General features: G+C 55.7%; 1 protein-coding gene across 1 annotated transcript in view; it reads right to left on the reverse strand.

Annotated features, from left to right (window-relative positions):
- CDH22 (cadherin 22) overlaps positions 1–13,890 on the reverse strand; it is a 121,377-nt gene that overhangs the window by 17,327 nt on the left and 90,160 nt on the right. The window contains exons 7-8 of the mRNA XM_090286503.1: positions 12,571–12,824; positions 4,059–4,195 (exon numbers count right to left, since the gene is read on the reverse strand). Coding sequence (XP_090142629.1) covers positions 4,059–4,195; positions 12,571–12,824 — 391 coding nt within the window. The remainder of the gene's footprint in view (positions 1–4,058; positions 4,196–12,570; positions 12,825–13,890) is intronic.

A 13,890-nucleotide genomic window follows, 5' to 3' on the forward strand; every position in this document is an offset into this window, starting at 1 on the left:
CCAGCCTGAGCCAGGCGGGTGACAAGGGCCCCCAGAAAACACTGGTTGATAGTAGACACAGGTGGGGGAGGGGTCGTCTCTACCACTCAAACTCACTGCAACCCCTCACCCCATCCCTGGTCCCGATCCCCCTTTTGTCGTAAGGAACAGTGGACTGGGAGCCAGAAAGCCAACTCACTGGTGGACTTGGGCAAATTGCTTCCCTTCCTTAGGCTCAGTCTCCCCAGCTATGACCCCATCAGGGTCTTCCTCTGCCCAAGAATCGCCCCTCCTGTGTGTCAGGAACTGTGCTGGCACCTTACGTGCGTGTGTTCTAATGTACATGACGCAGGATGTTTTATATCAAGCACTCAGCATGATAGAAAGCATTAAACATGACGTCTGGCATATCTTAAGCTTCGAATAAATAGAAACCGCTATGGGTAATACTTATTATCCTTACGGTCATCCGGTGCAGCGCCATTCCATAGATGAGAAAAGGAAGGCCACGCGAGGGGAGGGGCCTGCCCGAACTCACACAGCTGGAACCAAGCAGCTAGGGCCAGTGCCTGGCCACCATGTGCCCTCTGTCCTAACTGCTGGGCAAGCCCATTGAGCCATTTGTTCAGTAAATAAGTACACACGCCTGCTATGTACCTGACCCGCTGTGAACGCCCTCATGGAAGGTACAGTTTCCCGAGGAAGAGGGATTAACTAAATATTCCCACAAATACATACAGAAGTCATATGCTCGGTGGTATGAAGGAAAAACCAGGGTGCTGGAAGAGGTGACTTGGCCTGGGGGAACTCAGAGGGGGAAGCCTCTGGCTAATCGGGTTAAGGCTTGGCTGCTTTGGGGGTGGATACAGCCCTTCCAGACCAGCTTAGGGCCGGCCCACCCTGGGGGAGGGAGCCAGATGCAGCCCTTTGCGCCCCCAACCCCAGCGCTGTCCCCTTACCCCCATTCTCTCTGAAGAGTGTCCCTTTACAACTGCCCTTTCCACCAACGGATTCAGACATAAATTGTACTTTAAATTCAATATCGGTCATTAATATTTCATGATTACAAAACGTTAAAGATAATGTCAGGGAAGGAGCGTCTGGATGGGCAGAATGGAGAGGGGAGACGGCATACTAAGTGGTTCGGGAGTCGTGAGCTAATCCAGCATGACAGGCGGCAGCTCCCGCCTGAGAGCCACGCTCTCGGAGGGACTCGCAAAGCTCCGCAGCTCCGCCGCTGTGTATAAATATTTCCCCTCTGATTCTTGTCACCTTATGTTTGTTACACTTGGAGCAAGAGCAGGCGGGGCTGTGGTGACCCCTTGGGCATCCCCTGCTCCCGAACAACTCAAATGGATGCCTCAGCCCGAGGGTGCAGGAGAGCAGACCCGCTGGCATTGCACTTGGGGCTCAGGCGGACTGCCGGGAGATGGGAGGTCTGGGCTGGAGCCCTGGCCCTGCATGGACTTGCTGTGTGACCTTGGGGCCATCACTGTGCCCCGCTGAACCTCTGTGTCCTCATCTCTAAAGTGGGGATAATGATTTTGTCCCCACCTCTCGGAGAGGGTGGGAAGCTGGAGTGGGTGGATTATTTGGGACACAGTTGGCTTCATGCCTGGCTGTGAGGAATTATGAGCGGAGGGGTATCTGGGTGACAGCTGGGCTCTGGAGCCAGACAGACTGGGGCTGGAAATTTGGACAACTGACTTCACCTCTCTGAGTCTCGGTTTCCTCATCTGCACTTTGGGGCTAATGGCAGAATGGATACCTCGTGGGCGGGAAGATTCATTAAGTGCTCACTTATTGTGCCTGGCACAGAGCTGGTGCTTAAGTCAAGGGCAGAGTGAAGACTGATAGATACCAGTAACTGAGCACTTACTAAGTACGAGGCTAAGTTCTTCCCATGCATTTTCCTGTTACATGCATGACCCTCCCACCAGCACTGTGAATCGGGAACCATTCACTTTCTCATTGATTAATATCCCGGTGAGGGTTGGGTGGGGTTTGTGGCTGCAGCTCAGAGGGGGTGGTGGGGGGTGTCTCTAGCCCAGTGACCAGTCTTCCTCTTCTCCATGGTCAGTTGTTGGGGACTGGTGGGTGGGACAGGGGTGGCGCTCAGAGAGCAGTGAGTACCAGCAATGCTATGGTGGGAACTGGGCAGACTTGGTTCAAATCCCAGCTCTGCCACTGCCACGTTATTATATCTTATTATGATATAAGAGTATGTGCTAGAAAGCAACTAGCCCAGAATATGTGTTAAGTAAACAGGGTACAATGTTTATGGGGGCGCGTCCCCCACATTCTTTCTTCTGGAAATGGCAGTATTGCAGACTTTGTATGCTACTCTAGCTGCTTTCTGAAAGACACCCACTGGGTAGAAGCACGATGCTTAGCCCAAGAAGGGACGTGCTTGCGGTGGACGTCAGGCCGTGCGGCAGGCTGCTGGAGGAGCCCTATTCGTGGGCAGGGAGAGGAGGCTTCTCTTCCTGGCTGCCCAGGGAGCAGGTTCAGGGAGGCAAGGAGGGGGAGCTCTCTTCCCCCCAGTCCAGCCGCCACTTCCTCTCCAGCCACCTTTGTTATCTCCCTTTCATGCGGTGGCAGAGTGGATTCAAAGGCTCAGGAGCAGCAGGCACTGAGGTTTGAGGCCGCTTTGTATTTTCTTTTAAACTGAAGTTGAAAGAGACAAGGGAACTTCAGCCTAGGGACTTCCTCAGCCCCAGCCCTGAGATGGGCTAGTGGGGCCTGCAAAGTGGGAGGGTGGGGGTGGGGGAGAAGGCTGGCAAGATGGCTCCCAGGGGCAGGAGGGATTTGGGACCTAGGTGGGCAGAAGGGAATTTGCAAATCGCCCGCCTGATGCTCAGAGACTGGGTATTCCTGTTGCCGTGATTGCTTGCTGGCTGCTCTGCTGGCTTCGGGGAGCTTGGGAGCTGCCAGGGAGCGCAAGCTCAGGGAACAGGTCCAGCAATCCTGCTGTGGCTCCGGAGGGGCCTGGCGCCGCGCTCTTCCCTCTCCGGGCACTCTGTGCGCCCCTGGGCTCTTAGCTTCTCACCTCCATGGCCTTCCTTATCTGGACCCCATGTCTCAGGCTTCCCCACTTCCTCTCCCAGTTCACACTTCTCCCCAGCTGCACCAAAACGTGCCTACACATACACACACACACACACACTCACACACACGTCACTCTTCCAGAAACTCGAGCTGAGCACCTTGGAGTCCTCCTTGACCCCTCTGCATCTCTTCCGCGTCATCCCACCAGCAGGTCCTGTTGGCTGCTCCTCATCCTGCCTCTCAAAGCCGACCACTTCTCACCTCCGCCATGGCCACCACCCTGGGCCAGGCCAGTCTCAGCCTCCCGGCCCCATCGCATGCATTTGCCTGCTAGCGGAGCCCCTGCTCAGAAGTAGCCTGTCAGGCTTCGCCCCTCCTGCCCCACCCTAGCAACTCCCACCTCATCTGGAGTAAAGGCCAAAGACCCTACAGTGGCTGACTGTGCTGCCCCTCCAACAGGCCAGGTAAACTGCTGCCTCCGAGCCTTCGCAGTGGCTGTTCCCTCTGCCTGGAACACTCTTCCCTCAGACGTGGGCAGGACTCCTTCAGTTTACTGAGGTCTCTGTTGGAATGGCTCCTTCTCAGAGAGGCCTTCTTCTAAGAGAAACACCCTCTTCCTCCCCACCCTCTTCCCTTGATGTGACATATGCCCTTTCTCTCCGTCTGTTGATGGGCTAGCATTCCCCCAGGAAGACGGGAGTTCTTCTGTCTTGTTCAAGGCTGTATCTACAGCCTCTAAAACAGGGCTTGGCAATGGAAGCAGAAGTAAATAAACCACAGTGTTTAATACATTAAACAACAACAAAAATAATAAAACAGGGCTTGGTATGCAGTGGGTGCTCAATAAATGTGGAGGGAAGAAAACCATTTTCAAGACTGGCCCTGCTCTTCTGGTCTGGGATCCTTCCCAGATCTCTCTATTCCTGCCTGTTGGCTTTTGCCTCCCATCCACCCTGCTGTCTTTGCCCTGCCACAGCCCTGCCCCTCAGCCTTTGCCCCTCCCTCCATATTCGCTGCTCCCCCCAGCTTACCTGCCTCCATGGCCAGCACCGTGATGTTGTGCCAGCCGGCGGTCTCTCGGTCCAGTCCCTTGCCCGTCACGATGGCACCTGTGTCGGCATCGATATCAAAGATCTGGTCCAAATCAGAGTCCCGGTCAATGGCGTACCTGGTAGAGGCAGGGCGGGGCTGATTGAAGGTGCCCTAGCACCAGCTGGAACCTGTGCCCATGTCCCCCAACCCCATCCCACCCTGCGCCCATAGAGGGACCAACCACTTGCCCGGGAGACACAAGGAGCAGAGACCCTTTGCCACAGAGTGGAGAGGGATCTGGGTTTGCATCTTAGCTGCACTGGCAGCCTCAATCTTTCTGGCCAACTGGGCTAATAATTTGCACCCCACGTTGTTGTGAGGGCTGGGAGCAGGCAGAGTCACTGATACAGACTTAGCACTCTCTGGGTATTCAAGGCTTATCTTTCCGTAAGCAGTGACCCTGGAATTGGGCCTGAGAAGGGGGTGGGGCTGTCGTCGCGCAGGGGGAACAGAAGGTGCAAAGGCAGCCGGTGAATTATTCAGGAAATGGAAAATGGTGCAAATAATGGTTAGAACCGGGACGAGGGGGAGAGTCAGGTGCCAGAACAGGCAGGGCGCAGGATTCAGGGTTTTGAAGTGCACCAGGGGGCCAAGAGGAATTTTGAGCAAGAGGAATTTCGGCTCAAGAAGCCCTCTCCGGCTGCCTGCGCGTGGAGGCCCTGGACCGGAGACGCAGGCCGAGTGACGCTATTTCTAGGGGGTCTGGGGGAACGGCTGCCAGCCCCGCCCCCGCCCCCACCCCCGTCTCCCTGCCTGCACAGCACGCAGGAACTAATCTTTGGCTTTTCAGCTGCCCTGTGAAAAAGCCCTTTGTTCCGCCTTCTTCCCCTGCCTTTGTGCGGCGGCTCCGGGCCTGAAAGGCCCGTGTCCAACACATGTCTCCGACGGCGGCCCGCAGAGGCCCCGCTAGCGCTGGCCACGGCTTCCTGCGCTGATAATGCAGGCAGGGGTGCCGCTAGGCTGCGTGGCCCACAAAGGCCTCAAATGCCAAGCAAGGTCTCTTTGTGCAGTAGCACAAAGCAGCTGGGTGGGCGGGGCTCACCCGAGGCACTGCCCTGCCCCCCCCCACCCCCCCGTCCCAGGCAGGAGCAAAGTGGCCCTTTCCTTATCTCCCAGAGTGGGACACCAGAAACTCCCCTGCTGGGAGCCCAAAGCCCTGACGTGACCCTCCAGTGGGGCCCCTGGCTGCATTACCAAACTTCCATGGGACTCAGTTTCCTCATCTGTTGAATGGGGATAATGACACCCAGTGGGACTGCACAGGTCTGAGAGTGGTCCACTGCTCCTCATTCTACCTGTGTGACCTTGGACAAGTCACTGGACCTCCTTGGCCTGTGTGTGCTTAGCTGGAACAGGGGGTGGTTCATACTCACCTCCCACTGGTGTGGGACGGAGGAGGTGATTCATGAATAGGTAAGAGCCCGCACTCTTTTTGCATTTACTGTGGCAGTGCAGGTGAAGGCTGTGGCTAGCTGCCAGGGGCTGTGCACAGGGCCACAGTGGGCATTAGAGCAAGTCTCCTGAGTCCCTATTTAATGCTTTTTCCTGTCCCTAAGCTGCTAAGCCCACATCCTTCTTGCCCCCGACCAGCCTGGGTCCCCCTGGGTGGCAGTGTGTGGGAAGGTTCAGACCAAGGTGGCAATTCCTGTCGCTAGGACAGTACTTAATAGTTTGTAGCTTGCGTTTTCTCTAGCCATCCCCCCACTCATTCCTTTATGCCCAACCGTTGAGTGCCTTCTCTGTGCTGCTCTAGGCTAGGCCCTTGGGGACAAAGGGACAAATGAGACAGATGAGGTTCCTGCCTGGCATCCCATGAGGCAGATACGATCTCCCCGTTTTGCAGATGAAGACACTGAGGCTCACAGAAAGCCCTTCAAGCTTAGGGCTGCCAAGTACTGGTGTGCAGGCTGTGTCCTAAGCAAAGGTGCCAGGCTGAAGTCCTGCCAGTGTCCTGCTTGCCAAGCCATGTGTCCTTACCCAGGGAGTATCTTCTTAAGGGGGAGCCCTTTCCTTATTTACATACAAGTGCCATATGGCCTAGTGCTGACCCTGTCCAAGGCTGCATAGGGACTGTCACTGAATTGGAATTTGTACCTGAATTTCCAGGCAGGAGAAGAGTCTGGGAGAGGACCAGGGGAATGACACAGCCGGGCAGTGGGGGGAGGGGGCGGTTCCTGGTGGCGGGTCCAGGCTGGGCATGAGGCAGGGCTTTGGGAGGGGACTGACTGCCTCCTCCTTGCTTCCCCTCCCCTCTCTGCTCAGACTCTCTTTTCTCCATCCTCCTAGTCCTCCTCCCCCCCAGCTTTTCTCTTTTGTTCCCTCCCAGAGGGGAAGGGGGTGGGGGACTGGAATCTAAGTGGAGGCAGCTGTTCCCAAGGCCAAGGGGGAGGGGCTGCCATTACCCAGTAAAGACTTGAGGCTGCAGGTCAGTGTGGCTGGCTGAGCCCAGGTGGTGGTGTTCCAGCTCAGAGAGCGGGGGTGGGGGGTGGGCATGGCATGTGGCAAGGCGTGTGGCCTGGCAGACGTGGGGGGTGGGGGGGAGACTCGTGTGCCTCACATGTAGGTGCATGAGTTGTGTGTCTGTCTGGTTTGCATTGTGGGTGGAAATTGTGTGTGTGTGTGTGTGTGTGTGTGTGTGTGTGATACTGAGTTGCCCTTTGAAGAACAAAGGCTTAAGAGGCAGCTGCTCAGCCCTGAGTCTGGATCCAGGTCCAGGTTGACCCGGTTACTTCCATCTTTGAGTCTAATTTTCAGCAAAATGAAGATGATAATCCTACCTTGCCAATTGTTGGGAGGATTAAATGTCCAGCTAGGGGATAAGGTACCTAGCGGATTTCCAGGAAAATTATTTTATTAATGAGAACTATTGTTATTCTAATTATTATTCACAAATCTCTGTCTGAGGGGTACAGAGAAATCCCTCCAACCAGTGTGTGGTCCCCGTGCCTGGGGGTGGGAGGTGCCACATATGGATGTGGGAGTACTGCCGAGTGGCCTGGGAAGTACAGGAGGCTCATGCTGGGCTAGAAATTTCTGCTCAAATCTCATTCGTTCAGCCAGGTGTGGGTGGAAGGGCTCAGTGAGAGAACGTGGTGTGTGTCAGCTCGTGCGTGTGCATGTGTGCAAGGGAGGCCCGGGAGTAGTGGTCAGAAGTGCAGATCTGGTGCCCATCTCCCTAGGTGTGAAACCTAGCTGTGTGACCTTGGGTAGGTCATTTAATCTTTCTTTTCTTTAGTTTCCTCCTCTTAAAAATACAGATGATGATGATGGTGATGATGATGATGGTGATAATGATAATACCTGCTTCACAGGGTGGTTGTGAGATCAGACAAGTAACTACCAATAAAACACATAACAGCACCTGGCATCTGCCACATGATGTACAAACTAGCCCTTATTTTTATTTGCCAAGCAAGACTTTGTGCCAAGCCTGTGTAAGGCCTTCACGTGCTTAAGCTCATCAACTCCTTCCAGGTCCTGTAATCACCCCCATTTTACAGATGAGGAAACTGAGGCTCAGAGAAGCCAGGTGCCTAACCTTGGGGCAAAAGGGTCGGTTAGGGACAGAGCCAAGTTCCCAGGCCATGTCTGTGCAGAGCCCCAGGTCTAAGAGCACCCTCCTGAGTGCCAGCCAGGTACACCTGCCAGCTCCCACATGCTCCCCACAAAACACTGCTGGTGCCCAGGTTAAGGTGGGGGAGTGGGGAGCACTGCTTCCTGGCTTGGGTATGGATGTCACATACATACGTGCAGAGACAGGGCACACTGGTGTAATAACCACGAAAGTCTGCAGGCTCCTGTGTGTCAGCCTTCCAGTGCTCCCGCGTGCGGGCTCATGTACATATACACACAGCAGGCTGAACATTGCAGACCCCACCTGAGCTGCTAGTGGGGGGACTCTTTAGATATGAGAGTGCTGCCCCCCCAAACCAATTGATTTCTCTCTGTTCCCTCCACCCTGTCTGTGATGCTTTCCCCCTTATCCCCATCCCCTTAAAGCACACACTCAAAGCCCACGCTTGATGCCTGAAAATCTGTATGTGGCTAGTACTGGCTGCAGAATAAAGGGGAGAAAAGGTAGACAACAAAGAAAAATGGTCATGTCCAAACACATAATCCTCCCTCCAGCCCTGGGAGCAGCACTGAGCACGGAACCTGGTACACAGTAGACATTTAATACCCATTTTTTGGAATAAACGAATAAGGCAGGTACTATCACGATGCCCATTTTAGAAGGTTGGGGCGGGTGCAGTGATTTTCCCACAATTCTATAACTGAGCTGGGATTCCAAGCCAGGCCTTCTCTGATTCCAAAGCCCACGTATGTTCTGCTGTGTCCATTGTGGAGAGCTGGGAGCACATTTAGTGTTTTCTCCCTCCGATCCAGGGTGGGCTTTCCTGTTTTTGATGAGCAAAGGAGACTCACGTGGCTCAGCTGCCTATTCCAGAGATGGGCCTTTCTCCAGCGAAAGCCTTCCAAGGCTTCCCGCTGCCTAAGGATAAAGTCCCACCCCTTCACCTGCCATTTAAGGTCCTTCACAGCCTGTCTCCTCTGTCATCTCCCAAACCCTCTCACGTGAGCTCATCCGGCTGACCTTCCTGCTCCTGAACTTTAGCCTCCTGGCTCCATGATGCAGTTCCTGCCACCTGCCCCTCACTGTCACTCCGCTCTGGAGTGCCCCCTTTCTCATCCCTTTTGGCTCTGCAGGGCCACCTGGGGGAAGTCTGTGTTCACTTCTCTTCTGTGTGCGAGAGTTCTCACCCCTCCTTGGAGCTCCTGAGTCCTCAGGTCCCTGCCTCAGCCCAAGCCCTCTCGGACTTAGATCTGTCACCAGATTCACTCACAGGCAGTCCAGTGTTCCCATCAGCCCATGTCTCCCTCATCTCTGTGCTTCATGCACAGGGGAGGGCACAGCCCAGGTTTGGGCACCACAGAGTGATGAGCAGGGGTGAAATGGCAGGAGGCTGGATTCAAGAAACGGACCATCACAGGTTAGAGCCCATTCCTTTCCCTTTCGGGACAAGTGACATCGGGGTAGTCACTTCTCTCTAACCCTCAGTGTCTTCATCTGTGAAATGAGTAAAATGGCCTCTGAGGCACAAATGCAACGCTATGTGGCATGGTCCCCTCTCCCCAGAGCAGAACTCAGAAAAATCGCTCTGTACCTCTGCATTTCTGCATTTCCCAGGCACCCACTGCGCTGGGCAAAACCTCCTAGGATGCCGCTTTATGTCTTCAGTTCCGGGAACGCGCCAAGCTTGTTCCTGCTGCAGGACCTTCGCCCTTGCACTTCCCCACTGTTTTGCATGGTTGGCTCTCTCTTCATCGCTATGACCTCAGCTCATTTGTCAACTCCTTACTCCTCCATCCAAAGCAGCCCCCTGTGGCCTCAATCCTCCTTATCCTACTACCCTGTTTATTTTCATTATAGCTTTTATAAGCAGTGATCCCACTCAACCAGCCATTGATGGTCCCCCCTCAGGAGAAGGCAAAGTCAGTGCGGACAGGGACAGGGTCTTATTACCCCTGTTCCTACATTTCCTGAACCTGCACAGGACAAGACCCAACCTGCAGGTGTTGGCTGAGTCCCTGGCCTTTAGGACTAGGGGGCTGGGAAAGAAGCCAGGCCCCTGGGTGGCACCTGTGGCCTGTGAGGACCCCTCTCTGTCTCCTCCAGCCTCTCACTGGCCCCCCTTTCCGTGTCTGCCCGTCTCCACAGACTGGGCGCTCCTCTCCAGCTCTGCCCTTGGCTGAGTCACTGTGGCGGCGCTGTCCCCAGGCCTGGCGCAGGGCCTGGCGAGGAGGAGGAGTTGGGTAAATGTTTGTGGTGTTAAATTGGACCCGTCTCAAGCTCCTTGCCGCCTCCACATCTGAGGAGCCCCAGGGAAGGGCCAGCAACGAGAGATGAAAGAAGGTTTCAAAGTTGGCCCTTTCAGTGCAGATAAAAGCAGGAGGGAGGGGAGAGGGGAGGAGGGAGAGGACGGAGGGGGCATGGAGAGCCGGACTGCAGAGGAGGCGCGCAGGGGGGCCGGAGCACTGACCTCCTCCCCCTCTGGGCCTCAGGTTACTGGCATACAGGGGTGATAATGCCCACCCCGCCCATCCAGAGGTCTGGGACCCAGCCAGAGGCTGAGGTGGAGGTGGAAGGATGGTACCGACAGCTGGGGCGGGGTGGGGTGGCAGGAGGGCGGTAGAGGGTTCAAAGGCAGGAGGTTTGGGCAGTGAGAGGGTGCAGCCAGCCCAGGGATGGGGTCTGGCCCCTCAGCTTGCCCTGGAGGCCTGTCAGACGTCCCCTCTGCTGCTCTTCTCCTGGGCCCACCGTAGCCTGATATCACCACCAGCTCCCTCCCAGGCACATCTGCCTCTCCTCTGCGTCTGAACATCTGCACAGGCGGTTCCTCTGTCGGGAATGCCCTCTCCCTCGCTTTTACACCTGACGCCACCCAGGTACTCAGCTTGGTCCAATTCCTACCTCCTCTAGGGCGTCTGGTGAGACCCCCGAGGGCATCCCCCCATCTGGGAGCACCTGAGCAGCTGAGTAGGATGGTATCTTCATGTCCTCACCTAGGGTGCCAGGCAAGCTCGCCCAGGCTGTGCCCTGTACAACTCCAGGAGAGCTATTCACACAGATGATGATGGGAACGTTACCCGTCTGGAATTGTGCAAAGCAGAGGACCTCACACTGACTTCCCCTCCCACCCTCTCCAGTGCTCGGGGAGAAAGCAGGGGGCTCCAGAGACTCTTTCCCATGTGTCCAGTAGGAGCCATTCCCTGCACCCTTGACCTCCTCCTCTGGATCAGTTTCTCCTACAACCCTCTTCCCTTTCTATTCTATATGACCATCCGATCGAAGTCACCATCAGGGGTGGGCTCCCCAACCCCTGCAGCCCGCAACCCCTTCCAGAGACAGCAATGGGGCTGCAGCATCCCCTTCCCCCTGCCCTCCTGTCTCCATCCCAGCTCTGCCTCTCTCTCTACCTGTGTCTCTTCCTACCTTGCCAGGCAGGTCCCTCTGTCTCTCTCAGTTACTCTTGTCCTCTTTCTCCCAGCTCTCCTCTCCTTCTGACCTCTTCCTCTCACTGTCGGCCTCTTCACGTCTCTGTGAGTGCCTCTCTCTGCCTGTCTCTTTCCTCGGCCTTTCTGCTTACACAGTCCATGTACTGACCACGTGCTTAGTGAGTGTCCACCGAGGGTCAGCCACTGGCACGACCCTGAGGATGCAGTGGCGGACACAGAGACAGAAATCCTTACCCTCACAGAGCTTATCCTTTCGTGGCAGAGACAAACAAAGTAATTAGAAAACAGGTAGCGTGTCAAATTGTGAAGGCTAGTGAGGACAAAGGAAAATGAGGAAAGGGGATGTGAAGTGTTGGGGGTGGACTTGCGATTTTATAAAGGGCTGTCAGGGGAGGCCTCACTCTTGCGCAGAGACCTGGAGGAAGTGAGAGGACAAGCCATGGCCATAGTAAGGGGAGGAGAGCATTCGGGGCGGAGGTCCGCAGTTGCAAAGGGCCTGAGGTAGAGGTGAGCCTGGCGTCTTTGTTGGAGCCTTGAGGAGGCCAGTGTGGCTGAGCAGAGTGAACTGGGAAAGGAGGGTAGGGGGGTGGGGGTCGGAGAGGTTTACAGTGAGGCCACATCACCCAGGGTCTGGGGGTCATTCTGAGGGCTTGCTCTTTTACTCTGAGCCCGAGAGGTGCTTTTGGAGGGCTTTGCAGAGAGGAGGGCCATGCTCTCCAATGCACATTTGGGCATTTTCAGTCTGGTTCCTGTGCTGATTCTAGATGACAGAGGGGTGAGGGCAGGAGCAGGGAGCCCAGCAGGCAGCAGCTGTGACAGTCCAGGCGCGAGCGAGAGGTGGCCTGGCCCAGGGGGAGCCGTGGAGGGGGTGAGAAGCAGTCGATTCTGGATCTATTTTTAAAGTGGAGATGCCAGCACTTGCTGATGGCTTGGAGGGAGGTGTGAAAGACTGGCTTCGCCAACATTTTCGATGGAACAACTGGAAGAATGTGGTGGGTGTTTTTGTTTTTGTTTTCGTGGCGCGACTAGGAGCTCAGTTCTGAACATGAGTCTGAGGTGTCCGGTGGTGATCCAAAGGGTGCTGTCAGAGGGAGGTGGGGCAAGACAGTGGGACTGGGGAGCCATGGGCACGTGATGGATGGGCTGAGAGCAGGAGAAGCAAGTGTGGACAGAGAGGAGGACCCAGCCTGAGCGCGGTTCCCTCTGCTGCGTCTGTCGCGCTTGGTTCTCTCCCCTTGTCCTGAGTCCCTTGTCTCTCTGTGACTGGTCTCACATCTGCTTCCTTTGCTCAGAACTCCAGCTGTGCCCATCTCCCCGCCCCCCACTAATTTCTCCTCCTTCCCTCCCTGCCCCTCCACCCCCTCTCCCCTTCTGTGCGCGAGGGCGGTGGCGAAATAGCAGGCAGCAGGCGTCGGCCCCGGGCGGGGGTCTCACCGGACGGGCCGGTTGGCGGCGTCGGGGTCCCGCGCAGTCACCACGCCGACCAGGGAGCCCACCTGCGCGTCCTCCTGCACCTCCAGGAGGCCGGAGGGCGGCTGGAACTCGGGGGGCTCATCCACGTCGGTCACCGCCACGCGCACGATCGCCTGATCGCGGAACGTGCCCAGGTCAGCGAAGCGGGGGTCCACGAACTTGTTGAGAGCCTCCAGGACTACGGTGTGTACGGGCTGGGACTCGAAGTCCAGGCGCTGGGGGGAGGAAGCCGAGGGCTGGTGAGTGGGCTGGGGTCTGCTGGAACGGGGACAGATCCTAAGGCAGGGAGGCGGACCCACAGAGGGCGGGGCTCGCCCAAGGTCACATGCAGACTCAGACCAACCTTCTCTGGTTACAGGTGGAGAAGGTGAGAGCCTGCAGGAGGTCTTGCCTAGGGCCGCCCAGCTCCTCAGGGCTAAAAGGTACTGACATCCGGACTTGGGCTACTCAGCACAGTATGCTGAGACATTTCATTAATTTATTAATTTACAAAGCACTGTGTGCCGGTGCTTTAAATGTTAACTTAGCTAATTTTACAACATCCTTACCTAAGAGGCTTGTATTATCTCATTTTACACATGAGCAAATGGAGGCCCAGAAGCCTATAACTTGCCCAAGGTTGCTTAGTCGATCATCACTGGCAGAAGAGGGACTCAAACCCACCTGGTGGGGCTCCCAGGTCCTCCTGGCTCTTCCCCCACAAGAGGAAAGGGCACTGGCTCTGCTGCTGACCAGCTGTGAGCTGGTGGGTGATCTATTGTGCCTCTCTGGGCCTCAGTTGGGACGATTAGATGCCACATTCCCTGACACAGGCGGCAGCTAACGCGAGGTGAGCCCATAAGTGAGGTGGCCTTGAAGCTTCCCTGGAGATCTGGTTACACCCATGTTGAGCCTTGCTTCTCATCAAGGAGAGCATACAGGGGACCCTCTGATAAATGAGCTCCATGGCACTGGGCTGGCTCTGGCCTTCAACCACCCGTGCTGCAAGGATTATTCAAACATGCACTACCTGGCCATTTAGTCAGGGGCACTGACCTCTTTTCCAACTTAGACTGTCAAATAAAAAAATGGCAACAGCCAACATAACAACATCGGTGTGAATGAATCAAAATTACACCTATTTTTTTTTTTTGTCAGATTGGCAAAATATGTAATATATTTTTTGGTGTGCCGCAGAATTTTTGTAATTAGTTTATGTGTGCCACAAGATGGAAAAGGTTGGAAATCACTGCCTTACAGCGAAGAGAAATCGTCACGGTGGTGCTGCAGGCACCCCAGTTG

This window comes from Furipterus horrens, unplaced genomic scaffold (assembly GCF_987537825.1).
Source record: "Furipterus horrens unplaced genomic scaffold, mFurHor1.1.pri manual_scaffold_8, whole genome shotgun sequence".
NCBI classification, from domain to species: domain Eukaryota; kingdom Metazoa; phylum Chordata; class Mammalia; order Chiroptera; family Furipteridae; genus Furipterus; species Furipterus horrens.